Source organism: Daucus carota, chromosome 6, assembly GCF_001625215.2.
Source record: "Daucus carota subsp. sativus chromosome 6, DH1 v3.0, whole genome shotgun sequence".
Taxonomy (NCBI): domain Eukaryota; kingdom Viridiplantae; phylum Streptophyta; class Magnoliopsida; order Apiales; family Apiaceae; genus Daucus; species Daucus carota.
The window spans coordinates 28,222,585-28,241,840 of NC_030386.2; the positions used below are offsets into that span (position 1 = coordinate 28,222,585).

The 19,256-nt window shown below is 34.8% G+C and overlaps 2 protein-coding genes across 4 annotated transcripts; one reads left to right on the forward strand and one right to left on the reverse strand.

Annotated features, from left to right (window-relative positions):
• Positions 1-2,605: 2,605 nt before the first annotated feature.
• LOC108227789 (uncharacterized) lies at positions 2,606-9,294 on the reverse strand. The gene is made up of 5 exons (XM_064079781.1): positions 9,021-9,294; positions 8,487-8,562; positions 7,847-8,402; positions 3,086-5,910; positions 2,606-2,995 (listed from the first exon to the last, which is right to left on the reverse strand). Exons 2-4 carry the CDS (start codon positions 8,504-8,506, stop codon positions 3,088-3,090), a joined length of 3,399 nt encoding a protein of 1,132 aa, XP_063935851.1. The 5' UTR covers positions 8,507-8,562; positions 9,021-9,294; the 3' UTR covers positions 2,606-2,995; positions 3,086-3,087.
• Positions 9,295-14,435: 5,141 nt separating this feature from the next.
• Positions 14,436-18,570, forward strand: LOC108228005 (protein MAIN-LIKE 2). Of its 3 annotated transcripts, none has more exons than XM_017403453.2 (6): positions 14,436-14,555; positions 15,813-15,935; positions 16,068-16,712; positions 16,843-17,007; positions 17,094-17,483; positions 17,640-18,570. In XM_017403453.2, the coding sequence occupies exons 2-6, from the start codon at positions 15,828-15,830 to the stop codon at positions 18,255-18,257; spliced, it is 1,926 nt and encodes a 641-aa protein (XP_017258942.1). In that variant the 5' UTR covers positions 14,436-14,555; positions 15,813-15,827; the 3' UTR covers positions 18,258-18,570. The 3 variants fall into 3 exon arrangements, with proteins under 3 accessions (XP_017258942.1, XP_017258943.1, XP_017258941.1); XM_017403454.2 differs by having other exon boundaries at positions 14,446-14,555; positions 15,828-15,935; XM_017403452.2 differs by lacking the exon at positions 14,436-14,555 and having other exon boundaries at positions 15,515-15,935; positions 17,640-18,488.
• The last annotated feature ends 686 nt before the right edge of the window (positions 18,571-19,256 follow it).

The following is a 19,256-nucleotide window of genomic DNA, read 5'->3' on the forward strand; positions in this document are numbered from 1 at the left end:
CAAACTAATAACATCTTCCGGTTAAACCCCCTTCACTACTAAGTACGAGTAGATAATAGGATAAGTAAAATAAGTTTCAGGTGCAGTGAGATGCGTTTGCGTACTCTTCCATGAAGATCTATGTTGAACTCGTGTAGCAGATAAATTAAGTAAATAAAAAAACAAAACACTCCTAAATGAATTAAGGGCAACTTGATCCAAAAAAGAGAGAGGGTGTGCATAAATAAGTTTAGGGTGTGCATAAATCAGCACCCTAACAAAAACGCTCATTGTTTGTTACTATAATTTCTAAATGTTTAGTTTTAGAAGTTTATTCTTGTGAAGAAAAAACTATAATTACAATTTGACAAGATGACAAATTAATATTTATAAAATAAAATTAAAAATATTCTCTTATACTGTGTAAAAAGTAATGTGACAGTCTGTTAAAAAAACAAAAAAAATTGGGTCAATAACTAGCCCTAAAACCTACTAATAAAACCCGGCCTATCCTGATTGACGTTGTGAGTGGAGGCCAGTAGGCTATAAAACAAGTAAACAACCCAGATTCTCTGCAGAATCTATTGTCCTACTGACACACATGATGCTGTGGTTTTTGTTGGAAAGTGTCAAATATACAGTAATTTAGTTACTTTAGCAGTACAAGTGAACCAAGAAAAGTGGTATTGAACAGTAAACCTTGGTTCTTAGTTCTCACTGTGGAGCCGTCTGGACCTATTTCACAGCAAGGCAAAGTAGGAGTATAACTTTCGATTCTTTCTACCTTTGCTTTGTTCTTCTCTCTTGTTGTTTAGACCCAGAAAGAGAGAATTTTTTGGTCATCTGGCTAGTTATATTCTCTCCTTTTTATCAACCCTAGCTAGCTTATTCTAGACTATATATGTATATAATTTCCATAAAATCGTTTATATATTTTACAAAACCCCATTGTTATATGAGAATTGAGATTGAAAAACAAGGGAATGATCCCTTGTTTAGGCCATACAATGAAGGCTGAAGGCCTGAAGCTAGTGTTTTGCATGTGGTTAGTGCTGCCAGTTTTCAGTGCTGTGGCTTACATCAGTTCTCCAGATGATGAACCTGGATGCCAAATTCAGTTGAACGATACATCCAGAAATACGGACCTTGTGCCTTTTGATCTCACGTCATTCGTGCAATATTGTTTGTGTGTATGTCTACAAATTTAATATTCGAGTTCTTGCATGCTAAATAATGGTTCTTTTATGCGATAATGGTTGCAGTCTGGGAGAGAAGCAAAGAAGCACCGCAGAAGGACGGCATATTATGGGGGTGTTTGGCCGGACTTTTAAGTCTAGAGTTAAAAAGTTGGAAGAAATCAATAAGTATTTATAAAAAGTTAAGAATTTTTTATGAATTTTATTTTTTTTTCAAACACTTTAATCATTTAATCACTTACAAGTCTAGACTTATTTCTGACTTCTCTTTTATTTTATTAATTTAATCAAGAAGCACTCATCATTTTAAGCTCACGCCACAACACATGTATTACCTCAGGTATCTATGAACCAAGTGATTGTAATGTTTCTTAATGAAATGCAGAATCATATTGATCGAAATTTATAATGTTTAATTTGGCTGGGATGAATAATTACCTGCTTATTTATTGTAAAAATTGTTGATTTAACTAATTAATAATCGATTTAATATTACAAAGTATCGAACTGATTCGATATTTTCAATTCAATTAATCAAAAAATATTTTTTTAAACTAATGTAATTGATTGATAAGTTAAATATTATTATATCATATTATATATTTGATTAATGTTCCGATTAATCTTTGATTATACGATTAATCACTAAAAGACGACTACACCAATTAGTTCTATTTTCGCATTTTAATATTTATAAATCTTTTGTTAAGACAAATGAACTTTAGATATTCCAATCTGATATTCTCTTGCCAAGTTTAGATTCTCCTCTGACAAGACAAGTTCAATCCTGATTCATAATATATATCTTTTATTTGAATTTCATCCTAGAAAATTAATGCTCACACATTATTTCAAAATCTTTACTTGTAATTCTGTTATTTCTTCTTCTCTTTTTCTCCGTTTTCATCTTAAAATTTTACGATAACACATTTTTTTCAAATCTATACTTGTATTTTAACAATTATCGTCTATTTTTACATATATCATTTTATTCTTTCCAATGAAACATAATATTAAAACTTAAAACAGAAAATGAACTTCAACTCATGACACCATTTTGATTTACACTATTGTAATGTAAAAATTACATCATTAATAGGACCAACTTCAATCCATTTCCTTATATATCACACCAAAAAATCTTTTATCCATGACTACCTTTCCAAAAAAAATTATTTTGTTGTGACAAACATAATGTAAATGACATATATGAAATAGATTTATTTTATTTAACAAATATAATGATTTAGTATTTGAAAAGCTCTAAAATAGTGTAAGAAATTAAAAAGTTATACTACAAGATCATGTATCATAAAACACAGACAGGAGTGGCAAGATTTCACAACCAAATAACTTTAATTTGTTTCAAATATAATTTACTCAATTTCTCTAGAGATGAGCAACTAGGCGCATGAGAATTGCAGAATTACTAGAGCAAATGAGAGAAAATCAAATTAGGTGCTCCTTAAGCAAACCCTTTAGAATAAGATTTTACATGATACAAACATTGGCTCATGGTTAAGATGAAAACAAAATAATTACTAATCTTACAGGGAATTACAAAGATGATATCAAAGATCTTGCAAAGCAACAAACGGCCTCCATGATATTCACATATACAATAGACTGCAGAGATTTGTAGTCATTATAAAAAACAAGAAGAAGAGATGAGGAAGCACTACTTGGCTGTTCGTACAGGAGCACTATATTTGAGCTGTTTAATTTAACAAAAGAACTCCTGATTTGAAGATGACCTGGTATGGTGGAACAGCGACAACACTTGAGCAAATTTGGCAATTCGGTAAATTGCGAGAGCATACCTGTTCCACTGATGGTTAAGAAACATGGACAGATAACAAATTATCAACCTTTCAATAATTAAAGAATTCTACATTGTATGATAAACTTACAACTAAAACCGGTAGATCTTGGATGGATGTGATTCCAAAGGTATTGCAGAATCTGATTGCGTAGTGAAAGGAACTTTTGAGTGTGTCAGCTTGGAGTCACTACTGTACATACATTCACCACTAGGGTTGAAGATGTGCTTAGCCCCGGCAGTGAGCTTTAGAGGACCTTCTAATGGATTTCCAGGTTTGCTTGCACTAATTATAGTTTTTGCTACATCACCAGATCTATCAAGCACGGTTGTTTCTTTTCTTTCAAGTGCACCAATTTCAGCATCACCAACAAGCTTTGACACAGTCACACCACTACTCATATCTCCTGGCGTCGTTAACTTGACAGGCTTTGATCCAGGCTTCTTTTTGGTTCGTTTACTCTGAGGGTCTTTAACACAAAGTCTTGCCTTGATTCGCTCTTTAAACTTCAATCTATACTCACGTTTTTCATTCATTGTTGAAGTTGGGAGAAACCTTGGGCGGATTGGAGGTCGAGCTATAGAAGCCAAATTAGGTCCATTCTGCAAAGGAGACTGGATAGTCAAGGGATTGTGTATATACGGAACATCTGTTGTGCAGCGAACAAATTGGGATTTTTGAAAGTTATTACTGGAAATGCAATGGTGATGATGACTATCAGTTGCATTAGAATAGAATTGGAATGAACCAATCGTAGATTCATTAGCTTGTGCAGCATTTAACAAAGACGAGGTAATGCTCTTAGAAGAGCTCTGGCAATTATATGGCTGAGCATGCTCTCCTAAATCAGTGTACAAAAAAGGAAACTTGAAGGCTGAGCTTGTAGAATGAGGTTGAGGCAGCATCCTAGAATTTTCAGCATAGTTTGAGCTCAAGCTTTGGTAAGCATTATAAGATGAGGATGCTCTCACTGGTTGGTGATTGAGAGGTAGAGATTCATGTTCGCATACAAAAGTTTCCTGAGAGCTGGATCCCTTGTTAAAGATTGCAGGTGAATAATCTGGAGGAAGATAAGGATACGTCTGAGGAACAGGAACCCCACCAAAGGCACGACAGGCATTTTCATACACAGCATTAGTTTGACAGCCAATGGATGGACTACTAAACCTGGAATCCGGGGGTATTATCTGAAAAACGCTTTGTGAGAGCATATCTATCTGAATTTCTGATGAAGATGCAATCCTTTTATTTTTTTCTATTCCTCGCTGCATCATTAAGTCTTGCTGAAAGTGTCTTGAGGATTCATAACTGATAGCATTGCCATCATGATGAACCATAATCTGATTGTCCATCCAAACTTTTTGCCCCTCGTGTGAATTTCTGTAATTTTTACCAATAGAGAATTCTTGGCCCATCAATCGCATTGTTGGTTGAGTGCCATTTCCTAAGATAAGATTAGGGTGCCTTTCCGGATACATGTTTCTATCATTAGAGTAATTCTGTGACTGATCAGTTCTGTTGCTCTGACTAGGAAGGCTCATCAAGTTGATACCTGATTTATAAGGATAGATGGGATCGCAACTTCGAAATTCTAAGGACGCATCTGTCCCACTCGTAGTGCCCAAACTAGATGATTCCATACTATTTGGCTTCTCTTTGAATTGGCCATGGGAAGATAAAACGTGGCACAGCTTCTCTGATGGTAGTCTCTCATCATGGTTGATAAATGATAACTGACCGTCCTGGTTACTTGGTGGTTCAGTACAAAATGCCAAGGTTCTCGATGAATCTGTAAAAATAGCTGGCCTGATCGTCTGGTTAAACCCACCTTTGCCACTGGCGAGCTGGATATATTCTCCATGTGAATTTAGAGGCAATCCCGTATAATCTCCATTTCTGGGCCTTCCCAAATGCACCTCACTCCTTTGCTCCATCTCAGACGGAGAACATAAACTATGCATTAGTTCCTTTGGTGAAAGATGTGGGATAGGGTGGTACCTTAAAATTTGGCCCGGGTACTTTTCTGAGGCCGAATGAGGGGAAATCTGCCCCCCGCACGCATTCCAGTTTTCCTTACTAACATAAGAAGATGAAGATGCCTGGGGAAATGAGGTCACACAATCTTTAAAACAAGCTCCATCACGTCTAGGGTCATCCACATAGTGAGAAATCACCTTTGCTTTGGACGTACAAGACATTGACAAATTCTCGTCTCCTCGAGTGGTTATGCTGGGTTTATACGTCATCTTTCTCATTGAACCAGATCCAGGTGGGCAAGCAGATGACGAATCAGGTGAGGCAACTTCATAACCATGGTCACTGTAGTATGCAAATTTGTTTGAAGCTACAGGTCTGTCTACTAAATTTTCTTGACTATCACGAGGCCTTGAAAAACAAAATTTTTCCACACACAAGCATGTATCAGGTGTTGATTTCTCGGTAACAGAAAAGAACTCATTGTTTTCCTCCCTGTTGATGGAAGAATTGCCTTTACTTTTGTCCACATTTAAAGGGCAAAATTTGTCCCTTTCTTCTGCCAAGAGATTGGTTTCTGAAGAAACTGCATCATGAGGAGCAGATTTCATCCTTCGTTCAAGTATATCATCCTTCCCTGAAATCCTTACATGCCTGTTTGAGTGATTAGTAGAACACCAATTTGCTTCATTGGAATCTGGAAAGGTGTTTATTGTTGACTTCTTCTTTCCTGAAACAACTTTTGAATGCTTTTTCAGAATGCAATGAAAGGAAAAGACTGACTTCTTTTTTCCCAAAGTTAATTTGGAGGCCCCAAACGCTTTTGTCCTCTTTCCTGCAGCATCCCCCAATTTTTTTGCATACTCTAGAATATGTGGCGAGGCAGTAACATTTTCCGTCGGATTAAATGTGCGCTTCTGTTTTGGTGCAAGTAATTTGTCCTGAGAAAAAGGGAGAAGCACTTTCATAATTTGTGAAAGAACTTATAAAGTATATGTCGATTCCTGAAGCATAGAAAATACCACAATGGGAGGAAAACTCTTCTGGTTTTCAATATCTGAAGAGGTGGAACTTATTTAATATTACACAGTTGTGTATATTCTTCTATCCTTGTACCATATTAGCAAATGCCATAAATTGAAAGATGACTATACTGCCTCTGAATCATTCATGATGCAATATCCACAAGTACTGACTTCAGAATCATTAGCAGTATTATCCAATGCATGTCTATATATGCTGTGATATAACTGTGCATTACCGTGTTATCTTGTAATTCAGTTTTGGCTCGATCGAATAGCTGTACCGATGAGGTCCAATACAGATATCCTGTCCAAAATCTGAGCTCTAAATAATTGATTATGCATTAACCTTGTAGCTTTTTTACATTAGTACAGCTACATATAAGGTTCGCCATATTTCACTGACAAAAGAAATAACACGCTCTCCAGCATAAGATTATTTTGTAAGGGGAGTGAACCCTAAACTTTTTATGTATATCAGTTGATTGCATCATAGAAAGTAAGCAAAGTCGCATGGGTTCTTATATACACAAATACACAATGCTAAAACATTTACCAAACGTACATATGATAAACATTTAGCTTGTAACAGCGTAGGGGAAGGTCCAGTGATGCTTAATGCAAGGTTGGTTTGAATAATGGAAAGTTTATATTTTTATTGCGCTTAAGCCTCACAAATTGATCTCCAATACTCCTTTGGTATCCGTCCATGGCTAGGCTAGCTAGCAAATAGAATTACTAATTCTATGAATAACTAATACTTTAGGATGAACCATAGAAATTCAATATTCCCCTTATGCCCAGATTGTGCTGGCTCTAGAAAAGATTTTTAAAAAAAGTACGGACAGTAATATCAAATTATAGTGAGATATACTGCCCATGGACCTAAGGATAGTCTTTCAGAGCCATTAAAAGCATAGTCAGACCTAGGGCTGGCAATTTCGGGTTTCGGGTCGGGTTCGGGTCGGGTTGACAGTCGCGGGTCAAAAAATTTACCCGACCCGAAAATTTAATGGGTCAGAATACCCAACCCGAACCCGACCCGCACTACCCGCGGGTAACCCGAACCCGACCCGAAAATTAATATTTATTAATAAAAATATTTTTTAAATAATAAATAAATATTATTTTAATCCAAATAAATTAATTTTTATTAAATTAAATAATTTTATATTAAATTTAACTAATAAATTTTATAAAAATAATAAAAATATATATAATATTTATATTATATATTAATTTTCGGGTAATTTCGGGTCAATTTCGGGTAACCCGAATTCAACCCGAAAATGACCCGATTTTTCTGGGTTGATTTTGGGTCAACCCGAATTCGACCCGAACCCGAAAACCCCCAATCCGAATTCGTATTTTGCGGGTCGAATTCGTGTCGGGTTGTCGGGTCGGGTCCAATATTGCCACCCCTAGTCAGACCCACTACTACTGTGCAGCTGCAGCACCATATTCTAGTTCACATACTACTTAATCAGTTAATAATCTCCAACATGAAAACCCCATCTCTTGTTTTTACCTTTTTCCCTTTATACTGAATCTCATTGCCGCCTATGTCACACAACAAGCAAGTACAATGACATCCTCTATATTTATATCTATATATATTGCTTTAGAGAAAATGCAGCTTTTAACCAGCTTTTTCAGAGCATAAATAAAAAGAAAGATACTGAATGCAAATGTTATAGTGGCCTATAAAGACATTATTAACAATACTAAAACAAAAGAATTAATATTTTATGCTTAAATCAAATTGTTTACAATAAAAAAAGCCACAAATTAAGCATAACCTTAATTGTGTGAGTACTAGCATTTAAATAATCAAGGGAAAATACCAGTCGCATACCTTACGATCAATTGATATATCAATGGTGTCCGCCTCTCTTCCCTTCTTCATACCACTCTTCCTCTTCTTCGAATTCATGCTAACATTCACTAACGTCAAATCTCTGGATTTCATTTTCCTGTTCCTTTTCTCATTGAACCGCGTTCTAATCATGGCCGATAGCTTCACATGGTCGTCTTGGTCACTTAAATCATCACCATCTTCATCCTCATCCTCATATACCTTGTCAACCTGAGGTGCCACTGCAAAAAGCTCAACAATCGATCTCTTCTTTGGCATCCTCGACTTTGCTCTCATCCTACTATTCTCCGTATTGCCTAATTGAACAATGCATCTACTCACATGACCATTCAATTCTTGTGTGGACAAGGCTTTAAATACGAAGCACACCGGACAAGTGAGATCCTCCGTGAGCTCATTTTCCAGCTCATCGGTCCACCACTTAAATTTCTTAACAGTAATAGCAGGTAGAAATGCCTGTACATACTCTATGTTGGTTGGACCGAACGGCCAGCATTTCATCACATCTACACTTCTCATTTGGCAAGTATACTCTCTAATTTTAGAAACAACATAATGAAACATAATTAAATAAAGTCCACAAGCTATGATTAAATAATGAGAAATTAAAGAAGCTCACCGAATAGAGAAGCGCTCCATGTTTAAAAGACTTGCTTTCCAGGAGAGAGAGTGTGGAGAGAAACCAGAAGAATCAGCTTTTTAGCAAAGAGAGGAGAGAGAATGAGCATAGTGGTATGGATTAATGGTACTACATATATTATAATAATATTATATCTAAATGTGTGTGATGAGTAGTGTTGACACGAGAGTTGTTACGGTCGGGTGGTTTTAGAGAGAGAAAGTTAGTGAGAGATATAACTAGAGAGAGAAAGTGAAATTTGTGTTCGTTTTTTAGAGCATCTATAATATACTTTATTTTCTAGGTTGAACACTGCTACTACTAGTTAATTGAAGGCAAGTAAGCTTTCATGAATAAGAGCGGAGAGATGTAGTTGCGCAAAGGGAAGGAGATAAACATGTAGCGATGCATACAAATATTAAAAAGTTTAGAGAGAGAAAGCGTAAAACAGTAGTATGGAAACTAGATATGCAAGCAATTAACAAAGAGATAAAAGATTACGTAGAGAATGAAAAAAACAAGGAGAGGACTCACGGATCTAGAGGCTAATTGAAGGTGGAGGAGAATCAGCTGAGCGAGAGCGCCATGAGAGTGTTTGTGCAGAGCGAGAGAGAGAGGTTTGTTTGAGAGAGAAAGAGGGGTTTGTTTGAGAGAGAGAGAGAGGTTTGTTAGAGAGTGAGAGAGGTGTTTGTTTGAGAGAGAGGGAGAGAGAGAGGATTATATTAAGTTCCCGCTCGAGACAGTGATGGAGATGGATGTGGAGAGGAGCGTGGAGTGTATTTGTGTTTGTTGAGTGATGAAAAGGAAGTGTAGCTTTTTGAATGCGTGCCCCCAATCCCCTCCTTAATGGCTGACAGCGACTTGTGAGACCCCCACCCCCCAAAACTTCTACCCTCCATTTCTTACTCCTTTTTCATCCCTTGCCCGACCCCAACACACTACTCTATTTACCTGCCACCTCTTCTTCCATCTATTATTCCTATTTAAGATTTGAGATAATGCTAACAATAGTCGAATCTTAATAATATGGAAAAAAACGTTGGATCCGAGGTCATATGTATTCATATTAAGTATTTCAATTTAAATTTACTTTGCTGAAGAAATTTGTTTATAGGTATGTACCGAATCCAGATCTTCCAATTTTAAGTTAAGTATAACTTCATGTTGAGACTCAATCACATAAGCACAATCACAAATATCATTCATTTAAATATAAGAGTTCACAGCGTGACATTACATTACATTATATTACTTCGAAAATTGGTAGTACAGTAATATTTCATTTGTACCGCAGCTGCGCAGCTGTTTAAATAAGAGATCATCCATTGATATTGGAATTGCCCGTTGCTTTCAAAATATGGGGCCGTTTGGGTTAGCTTAAAAGAAGTGACTTCTTGCTTATAGTAAAGAAGTGGAGTAGAAGTGAGAAGTAAATAAGTTAGGAAAGTGTTTGGAAAAGAAGCAGAAGCTGTGAGAGAGAAGTTAGCATTCTCAGCTTCTTAAAAGTGCTTCTACTTCTTTACACAAACGGGTCAAGAAAAGCAGAAGCCAGAAGCAGCTTCTGCTTCTTCAATACAAACAGCCCCTATATTTTTCCCAGATGTCTGTGTATACATATGGTATACCCCTGTCGAACCATTTTGTCCAACAATTATAAGAGCATAAAAGATGTCGGGACTCTCTTTAATTTTCTTTTTTCGTGTTTGGTTATATACATGAGATATTCTTTCAGCAATACGGAAAAAACAGAAACTACAGCAACAACATTGAGATTTCGAGATCTCTGAGTAGTCAATTTACATCGATCAAAAATTGTTAAACGTGTACATCCCGAACCTCGGAACGTTTTTCTAACATGAACGATGACGATTTTGCCCTAGTCAAGACACGAATTCGATGATTAACATACATGCACTGCAGGCAGTGGGGTCCGGTTGAGTCAAATAGATAGGTGTCTTGTATTTGACCAATTGCAGTTTCCAGAGGTACGAATGCATCTCTGAGCAAGCAAGATTGCCTGATGAATTAGCATATCTAACATGAGGCATTATCGCTAGTCGCTACACAGAATCGGTGGCAATGATACATACCAGCTAAATTATATTAATGCAGGGAAAAATTAGTGATAGAAGATTTCGAGAGTGCAATATTTAGCCCCGAAGAGAGGAACCCTAGTTTCTATCAGCTCCTCCTGGATTTCGACAACCTCGATTAATCAATGACTTTGTTCTTGTTCTTGCATTTCTCAGTGCTTTTGTTTTCAACTTTTATGCGTACATTTCTGCATACACATACGGCTTGATGATAAACAAATATTGATATTAGTTGACTGCTAGCTTCTAGCTAGGTAAGTAATTATCTAATCCAATATTACTTCTTAACTTATAAGCACTTAGATCTGAACATGATAACTGATCGATGTGGGCTGTAACTTGTTTTCTTGAAAGATGAAGCATAGCTAACTGCAACAAATATGGCATAAATGTTCCCGACTATTACCATCCAAAGAGTAGATCACTTGTATATTACTCAAGGAAATCGAGTCATTAGGTTTACTTGACACTGCACACAACTATTTGTGTTGTTGAAAAGTCTTTCATTCACCAAAAGAGACAATAAAACTATATAATATCCATGTCCACCGAAACAGATATCAGTATAGATCTCTTTGAGCAAACAAATTTATATAATTAAATAAATTTTGAGGTTCGATTAGCGAAAATCACAGGGACTATAAGCCCCCGTTTACCACGTATATATACTAATACTGTGTGGACTGTGGTGCCCATTGTATTAGGGGGCTGTTTAGATTTCTTCTTAAAATGTTTCCCAAAGCAAGCATATACGATTAAAGCATCCCAAGCAATTTATAAATTAGTATACATACAGCTAAACACATCCTAATTTATAGAGTACTATATATATAATACAGAAAAAATCATAAAGACAAAGCTAAACACGTAAAAGGTGATGGAAAGAAAGAGCGCGCAATGATCACTTGTTTAAGGTCGGGCTAGTGACCAAAATCATATTATCAGTCATTCAGTCGTGGCTACTACTCAAGTAGCTTTCAACTACAATCGTACTCTGTACCTTTTGCTAATGTTGTTTCCTGCCCGTTCTTTAGCAAACTCCTTTGCTTTCTTTCTCCAACTTATTTGCAATCCAATCAGTGTTTAATTTGCTCCACTTTGCTACCATGAGTCATATATGTTTCTAACCTTCATGTCCTCTTCTTTTCCTTACAACTACATGCCTTGATTATTTGATTGTTAATGCAATAACTATATAGTATTATTATATGCATTCAGATTGTATCTGATTAATTAAGAGAGTTAAAACTTTCGGTTTAAATATGATTAATTAAAAATTTATCGAACATGCAAGAATTTATGTGCAGTGCTATGATCATTAACTATAATTAAAATATTATTTTTTAGAGAATTTATAAAAAATATCATATTTTCTAAGTTTTTTTTTGTGATTTTACTATATTATTAAAAAAACTACAAAAATACTAACTTTTTAAAAAATATTTGCAAAAATACGGTCTGCAACTGAAACTCAATGCAACCATAGTTAATTTCGCAAATATGGTTCCATGTGGTTATGTGGTTGCATACAGTATTTTTGCACATATTTTCAAAATTTGGTATTTTTGCAAAATATTTTTAAAAAAATATATAGTATTTTGGCAAAAACAATTTTGGACTTAGGTATTTATGAAAAAACCCCTTTTTTTATTATTCTAAATATATAATTAAAATAAATTAAGCTAATTTTGTTCTATATTAATGAAAATAAAATAATATATTTAATGATAATATGATAATATTTTATATTTATGTTAATATTTAAAAGTAAACTTTTTTAATTAAAAAAATTATTATTAATTCTCCGTTTATATTAGCTATGATCATTAGTTATATTTAAAATATTATATTAACAAAATCTATTCTATATTAGTAAAAATAATATAATATATTTAAAAAAATATAATACTTTAACAATTTTATATTTATGTTAACATTTTAGAGTAAATATTTAAATTAAAAATAAATAGTAATTATAATTAAAACATATTTGTTATAATACAAATTTCAAAAATTTAATTAACAAAAAATAACATTTTTATACTTGATAATATTACATAAAATTACAATTTTAAAAATTGATAATAATAAACAGTACATCAATACGTATGATAATATGTAATAATGATCGAAATGTATACATGTTATAATATTATATTTAAAAAAGTAATTTAAATTTTTTAAGTTAAATAAAATGATTTAAATTAATATATTATATGTTACAAATAACAAAAACAAAATTGAGACAAAATGAAATTGACACATAAAGTTTAGATAAATAACCAAGTTTAAAATATTTTTTGCAAAAATATTGTCGACTTTTAAAATATATTGAAAACATACTATGTTCCAAAAAATATTTGCAAAAATACGGTGATTGCATATGCAATCATATGCAACTGCTAGCGACCGCAACCAGAAATGAAATTTTAAAAAAATATTTTGAAAATTATATTTATTTTTATAATAAGTTGCAACGGGTTGTAAAGGCCTGCGAGGCCAATATTAATATCAAAAAAACAACCATAAAAACAAAATCAACAAGTATTGCAATCAAAAAATCAATTAAATCAATTCCAATGCCTCGAAAACTCGCGATTTCAGAATCAAATCCTGTAATTTAGGAGCGATGACGTAAGATTTCCGATAGTTTCTCGATCAATCCACGACTGAATCTCTGTCTCAATCAAACACGCTACCTTCAAGATCTCGTGCGAGGAAACTCGTCGAGTCAAAAATGATTTAAGACTCCTTTGTCCGTATGAGTTCCTGGTGCTTATTCTTTTGTCCGAGTGTTTACTTTTTAATACAAATTAATCGTTTATAAAAATAATTAGTTGTATCCACGAACCGTCATATAAACTGAGTGCATAAATGTTATAACATGAATGTAGATTTGCGGCTTAAAAGCCTTAAACCAATCTTTATTGTTGCACCACACAATTATAAAAATCTACAATAATTATGGTAAAAGTATACAAGTATTATTCTCCTAGATTTCGATCAGATATTATACAATATCTCTGTCTCCCGATATGTCTATATGTTTAAATCAGAACGCTTATCATATATATAGATCGTAGACTTGACGGTTTTCTAACCGGACAATTATAAAACTACTTCATGATAACCAAAACTACACTTAAGAATCCCAATAAATGTTTGTCATTTGTAATTTATAATCTTGCCGATAGTGGTTTGAGAAGTTTGAATAAGTGTCTGCTACTTGTATCCGATAATCTTATTAATATTTTTTTGTCTTCAACGGCCCATTACTGTCAACAACAAACATCAAATAACTTACAATAAGATTATACCAGTATTACTTTCCCAAATTTCAATTATATATTATAAGATACCACTATACTTATATGTTGCTAATAAGAGTCCGCTACTTATAACTTATGATCTTGTCGATATTATTTTCAGGAGTTTCAATAAGTGTCCGCCAGTTATAACCTGTGATCTTGTCCATATTTCTTATATTTTGCTACTTATAATCGTCAACAAACGTATCAAATGCTCAACATATTAATTGTTATTCCTTGATACTAGCCACTTAGGAGCAGCACCCTAAAAAAATGTATAGATATACTCTTCATTTGATAAAATGGATAGGGATCTATTCATAATTCAATAAGCATATTAATTTTTTTTTCTATTTATTTGTATACCGTTAATATAATTTATTATCCAGTAAAACTATCCGAGGACACAATACATATTTCTTATTACTAATGTAATAAGAATATACCGGTAACATTTTGCATAAATAAACAAGTGGAAAAAGAATTTTCTTTGTACTACATGGAACTTTGTTCTTGTTCTTATATATATATTATATTTGTTAAAGGGTAAAAGTATGTGAGGCTGTTTCATCCCAACATCCAGACGAGACTTTCCTTGTAACAAACTCCTGACTTAGGGCTTGTGGTAGAACGACGCCGTAGCTTCATCTCGTTGCCGGCAACATCAGGTATCTAATTTTTTTAATTTTCTAATTCAGAATAATATTAATCCCTGTTTAAATTTATTTAATCTTTGGGATGCTTTGTCCTAATTTCTTATCTCGTTTCTGTTTTGCCCTAACAATTTCCCCTCTTTTGTGATAAACAAAATCAAAGGCTTTTCGTTTTCAATTTTCATACATAGAATTTTTGTAATCTTTGAATATATGTGTGTTTGCCTGAGCCTTGTTATACATACATCATACATGTTTGTGTTTACTTGTTATGCGTGTGTAATTTACTTTCTTGATTTCCTGTAGCCTTATTCAATTTGTTGTTTTTCTCACTAGGATGTATGTGGATGTATGTATATGTTAAAAAATGACTATTGTTGGCCAGATGTCTTGTTAGTATTTCACGGGAAAGATCAAGCACGGAAATTGCATCCGTAATGCTATTGACGTCAAATATATCGCTCACAAACTAAAGATTTAATCTTTCGGTATTTATAGTATATGTTGTTTGACTTGGAATTAAGACAACGGGTTGTTCAATGTTAGTTAGGCCTGTAAAAGTTGAACATAATTTGTCGCTATACTCGCGATACTGTTATGCACCATGTCTTAACACTTGAATTTTTTGTATGTTGTATAGAACGCTGTATATATGGTATACCCTTTATGATTGCAAATCTTTAAATGTAAGGACTTGATAAATGTAGTTGCAATTTATATATAAATGTAGTTGCAATTTATATATAGCAGAGTTTAGTGAATTTTGTGTGTGTGTGTGTGTGTGTTTGGGGGGGGGGGGGGGGGGGGGGGTTGCTGCTTTTAGTCTATTTTCAGGTAAGACTTGCACAGTTTTGGTTCTAGTTGATTATGTTTTCCTTATTTAAATTTCCACACTCAGTGAATTGGCATCAGATGAAAGAGCAGTTTCAACCAAATTTGTGCTTATTTATCCTGCAAACGACTCTTGATATAATATGTTCGCCCAAAAAAAACTGAAAAAGTTGTGAATATTGGGAGCTTTTTGTCATTTTTTCAGTACCTTCCGCGCTCCTCTACTTAATCCCTGAGAATATTACTCTTAAATAAATCACTCAAGGGTAGGAATTATCTATGCTTCTCTTCAGTGAGTCCATATATTTTCTATCCCTTATTATATGTTTGCGAGGATTAAAATGTTCGAGCTTTAAAAATTTGATATTCATCAAAATTGTTCTTGATTCATATCATTATTATTATTTCTTAAGTTACCTGTTTGTCACTAATCCTATCCAGTTTGGATTATATGAGATGATGGAAATGTATGGAAGCACTCCAGGATGCAATCCTGGACCAATTGATGATTCTGTATTGCATGATCAGGATAAGCACGTCTCTTCAGCAGTGTGGGAGGGGCAGGTACTTTACTTTAAAACAAGTTCCTTCCTTCTCACATTGTAATATATTGTTATATCACTGTGATATTGCTCATTTCCTGGATGGTTTCTGGAGTATATATTAACGCTAAACAGTTGACTGACATGATGACAGGAGCGTGGTGCACTAAGATGTCACGAACACACTTCAAAGCTTGATCAGTGGAGACTCACTCCTAAACAGATTGAGTTAATCACTAATGCTGGATTTGGCTACTTGAGATTGATACCAGCAATCAGTTTGGACAACCCTCTCATATCTGCTTTAGTTGAGAGATGGAGGAGGGAAACAAACACTTTCCATTTTACTGTTGGAGAAATGACTGTGACTCTAGAAGATGTTGGTTTCTTACTTGGGTTACCGATTGATGGAGACCCAGTTATAGGGGTAACTTATACAAGCTGTGAAGCAGTATGTATGAAGTATTTAGGCAGAGCACCAGACTCTGGTTCCACAAGTGGCGGGATGGTGAAGCTCAGTTGGTTAAAAGAGACCTTCTTCTGGTGTCCGGAGGATGCAAAATTTGAAGATATTGAGCGACATACACGCGCCTATCTTCTTTACCTTGTTGGTAGTACAATTTTTTCTACCACAACTGGTAATAAAGTACCTGTTATGTACCTTCCATTATTTGAAAATTTTATATTAGCTGGGAAGTATGCATGGGGTGCAGCAGCATTGTCATTCTTGTATAGAGCCCTGGGTAATGCATCTTTAAAGTCTCAGAGCACCATTAGTGGCTGTTTAACAATGCTACAGGTCATCTTTGCTGCTATATCAATTTCCTATCTTCTGTTGGAAAATCCATTTTAATTTAGAAGAAATGTGGTATGTTTTAAGAAATCTACAAAAAGGATGTGAACCCTGTTTATTTTATTTATTTCTGTAGTGCTGGAGCTACTACCGTCTGAGTGTTGGCCGCCCAAAGCTTAAGCAAGAACCAAAGCATGATTGCTTTCCGTTTGTACTTAGATGGAAAGGAAAACAATGTGGTGCAACCAACCGTGATGTGGCCTTCTACCGTAAGGCTTTAGATTCTTTGAAGCCATCTGATGTAAGTTGTATTCTTTAAAGTGCTATGATGCGTAAACATCCTTTCGGAACAGAAATAATTGAACTATATTAGTTCATAATATACAGGTTGAGTGGTGCCCTTACTCGAATATAAGTCTTGTGGCTATACCGTATGACATAAGAAACAATCTGATTCTTGGGAGATCAAATACAATGTTAATTTGCTTTGACAAGGCAGAAAGGCACCTTCCGGATCGCTGCTTAAGGCAATTTGGCATGCAACAACCAATACCACAAGATGTGCAGAGGTGGGAGAGGAAGAGCCGTGGAGTGGATGGGGGTGTGGACTTGGCAGGAAAAATGGAATCAGAACTGACAGAATGGGTGGATCGTCATCTTCGAGTTGTGGACATTGATGAAGATGTGGATGAGAGTGAGTATATGCCTTGGTATCTAAATATCACTCGGAAATTAGTTGGGAGGCCTGTGCCAATAACATCTGAATTTCAAAGAATGGTATGCCCTATTTTCATTTAGTTAATTACAGTAAAGCCTGCTATATATATTTATTTCATACTGGTGTAATATGTACTGTGTTTTAGCTGATTATCCAAAAAGAAACCTACAATGTGTTCACTTTTTAATTATCATCCTGAACAACTGCTTCTGCAGAATGTTGCACTGAGGGACATTGCACATGTGGTGGATATGCTTTCAACACAGGGGATGGATGATCATCAAATAAATGCAGTGGCAAGGATAAGGTATCTTGCTCACGAGTGTTTGAGGGACCATGGAGGAAGTCTGATTGTAGAAGTTGCTAACCCGCAAGATGATATTGTAAAAAGGATCAGAGGAAAGGAGAGGGTAAGAAGGAAAAGTGCAGGAAAACGGAAGCGGAAAGAGCACCTAGGACTCTCCCATGTAGAAACTGAGGGTGTCCGGTCAGGCTTGTGTGTAGTGCAGATGGAAGCGGATCAATCGCCATTATACCATTTAAACAGTGAGTTGGATCATTCACAGCTATGTCTCCCTGCCAGCGAGGGTGAGGATGCTGAACTGTGTTATTTGCCTAATAAGGTTGTAGAAACACAAGGTTGTCTTGAGAATCAAGTTGATGACTCACACTTCAAGCATGCAGTGGAGGCAGTTGATGAGACTCAGTATGCTCATATGATCAGTGTCAATACTTCAGTGCCGTCGAATGCCGACCTCGCTGTTGTCTCACAGTCCTCCCTAGAATCTAGCAAGGACGTTGAGCATCAAAATGACTATAGTGTTCTTGTATAGAGAACCAAAGACGTCGTTCTTCAATTTGTTCATTTCATTTGTTGCTTAAGTATAGCAGGTAAGTCCGCCTTAGATATACTATTAGATCTGCATATGCAAACAGCCATGACTTGCAACGCTCTGATGTGATTGTTACCGACATTGCCAGAAAACCTTGAAAATTTGGAACTACCTTACTGGCCTGTAATCTATCCTTGATAAAATCATATCATTAGCTTTCTTAGTTTTCAATATTGTGTCTGCTCCTGTGAACAAGGAGGTTTTGTTGTATATACACTTACTATGACCAAAATAGTTGTTGCTTTTGTGTTGACTGCAAAGTTATGATTATGGCTCTGCAATACATGCAGTTAATAGGACAAAGATGCTGCTTTTAGTTTTTATTCATCCTGACCTTGTTTATTCTTCTACTTTTGCTAGCTCCACCTTTTCTAGGTTAGTAATTTAAGGAAGTACCCTAAACATGGCTCAAAGCCTCAAAGGCACAATCTGCTGGACAATGTTATAACAGTTTAGTTTCTATTTGATCACTAACCCATTTATATTAAAAAGGTGTATAAATGTTTATGTGTTTTAACCTATTTATATAACAGGTATAAGTGTAGCTCAACAGAAGAAAAGGTGTATAAATGTTTATGTGTTTTGGTATAATTGGGATGATTTGTTTTTTGGTGTTTGTTCAGCTCAGTTGTGTATGATTCAACATGTGCTCGATTTTTTATTCGTTTCCATTTTTAAATGATTCAATTATAACCGGTCTTCAACAGAAGAAAAGGTGTATAAATGTTTATGTATTTTGATACAATTGGAATGATTTGTTTTTTGATGTTTGTTCAGCTCAGTTGTGAATGATTCAATTATTACCGGTTTTTTATTCGGCTCGATTTAAATTAATTCACGGTTTTGATCCAATTTTGGTCGATTCAATCCTGTCAAATTTGTTGCTCAGCACATAATGTAATGTGTGGATTCAGTCTATTAATTGGCTTACTGGCTTAT

What these genes read in the sequence shown, in the direction of transcription:
- LOC108227789 (XM_064079781.1), bottom strand. Translation starts at nt 8,506, where the DNA reads ATGGAGCGCTTCTCTATTCG. An exon ending in ATGGAGCGCTTCTCTATTCG is followed by an intron (nt 8,403 to 8,486) that starts GTGAGCTTCTTT and finishes TTCTAAAATTAG; the next exon opens with AGAGTATACTTGCCAAATGA. An exon ending in ATATATCAATTGATCGTAAG is followed by an intron (nt 5,911 to 7,846) that starts GTATGCGACTGG and finishes CCTTTTTCTCAG; the next exon opens with GACAAATTACTTGCACCAAA.
- LOC108228005 (XM_017403452.2), top strand. Translation starts at nt 15,651, where the DNA reads ATGCTTCTCTTCAGTGAGTCCATATATTTTCTATCCCTTATTATATGT. An exon ending in CAGCAGTGTGGGAGGGGCAG is followed by an intron (nt 15,936 to 16,067) that starts GTACTTTACTTT and finishes ACATGATGACAG; the next exon opens with GAGCGTGGTGCACTAAGATG. An exon ending in CATCTGAATTTCAAAGAATG is followed by an intron (nt 17,484 to 17,639) that starts GTATGCCCTATT and finishes CTGCTTCTGCAG; the next exon opens with AATGTTGCACTGAGGGACAT.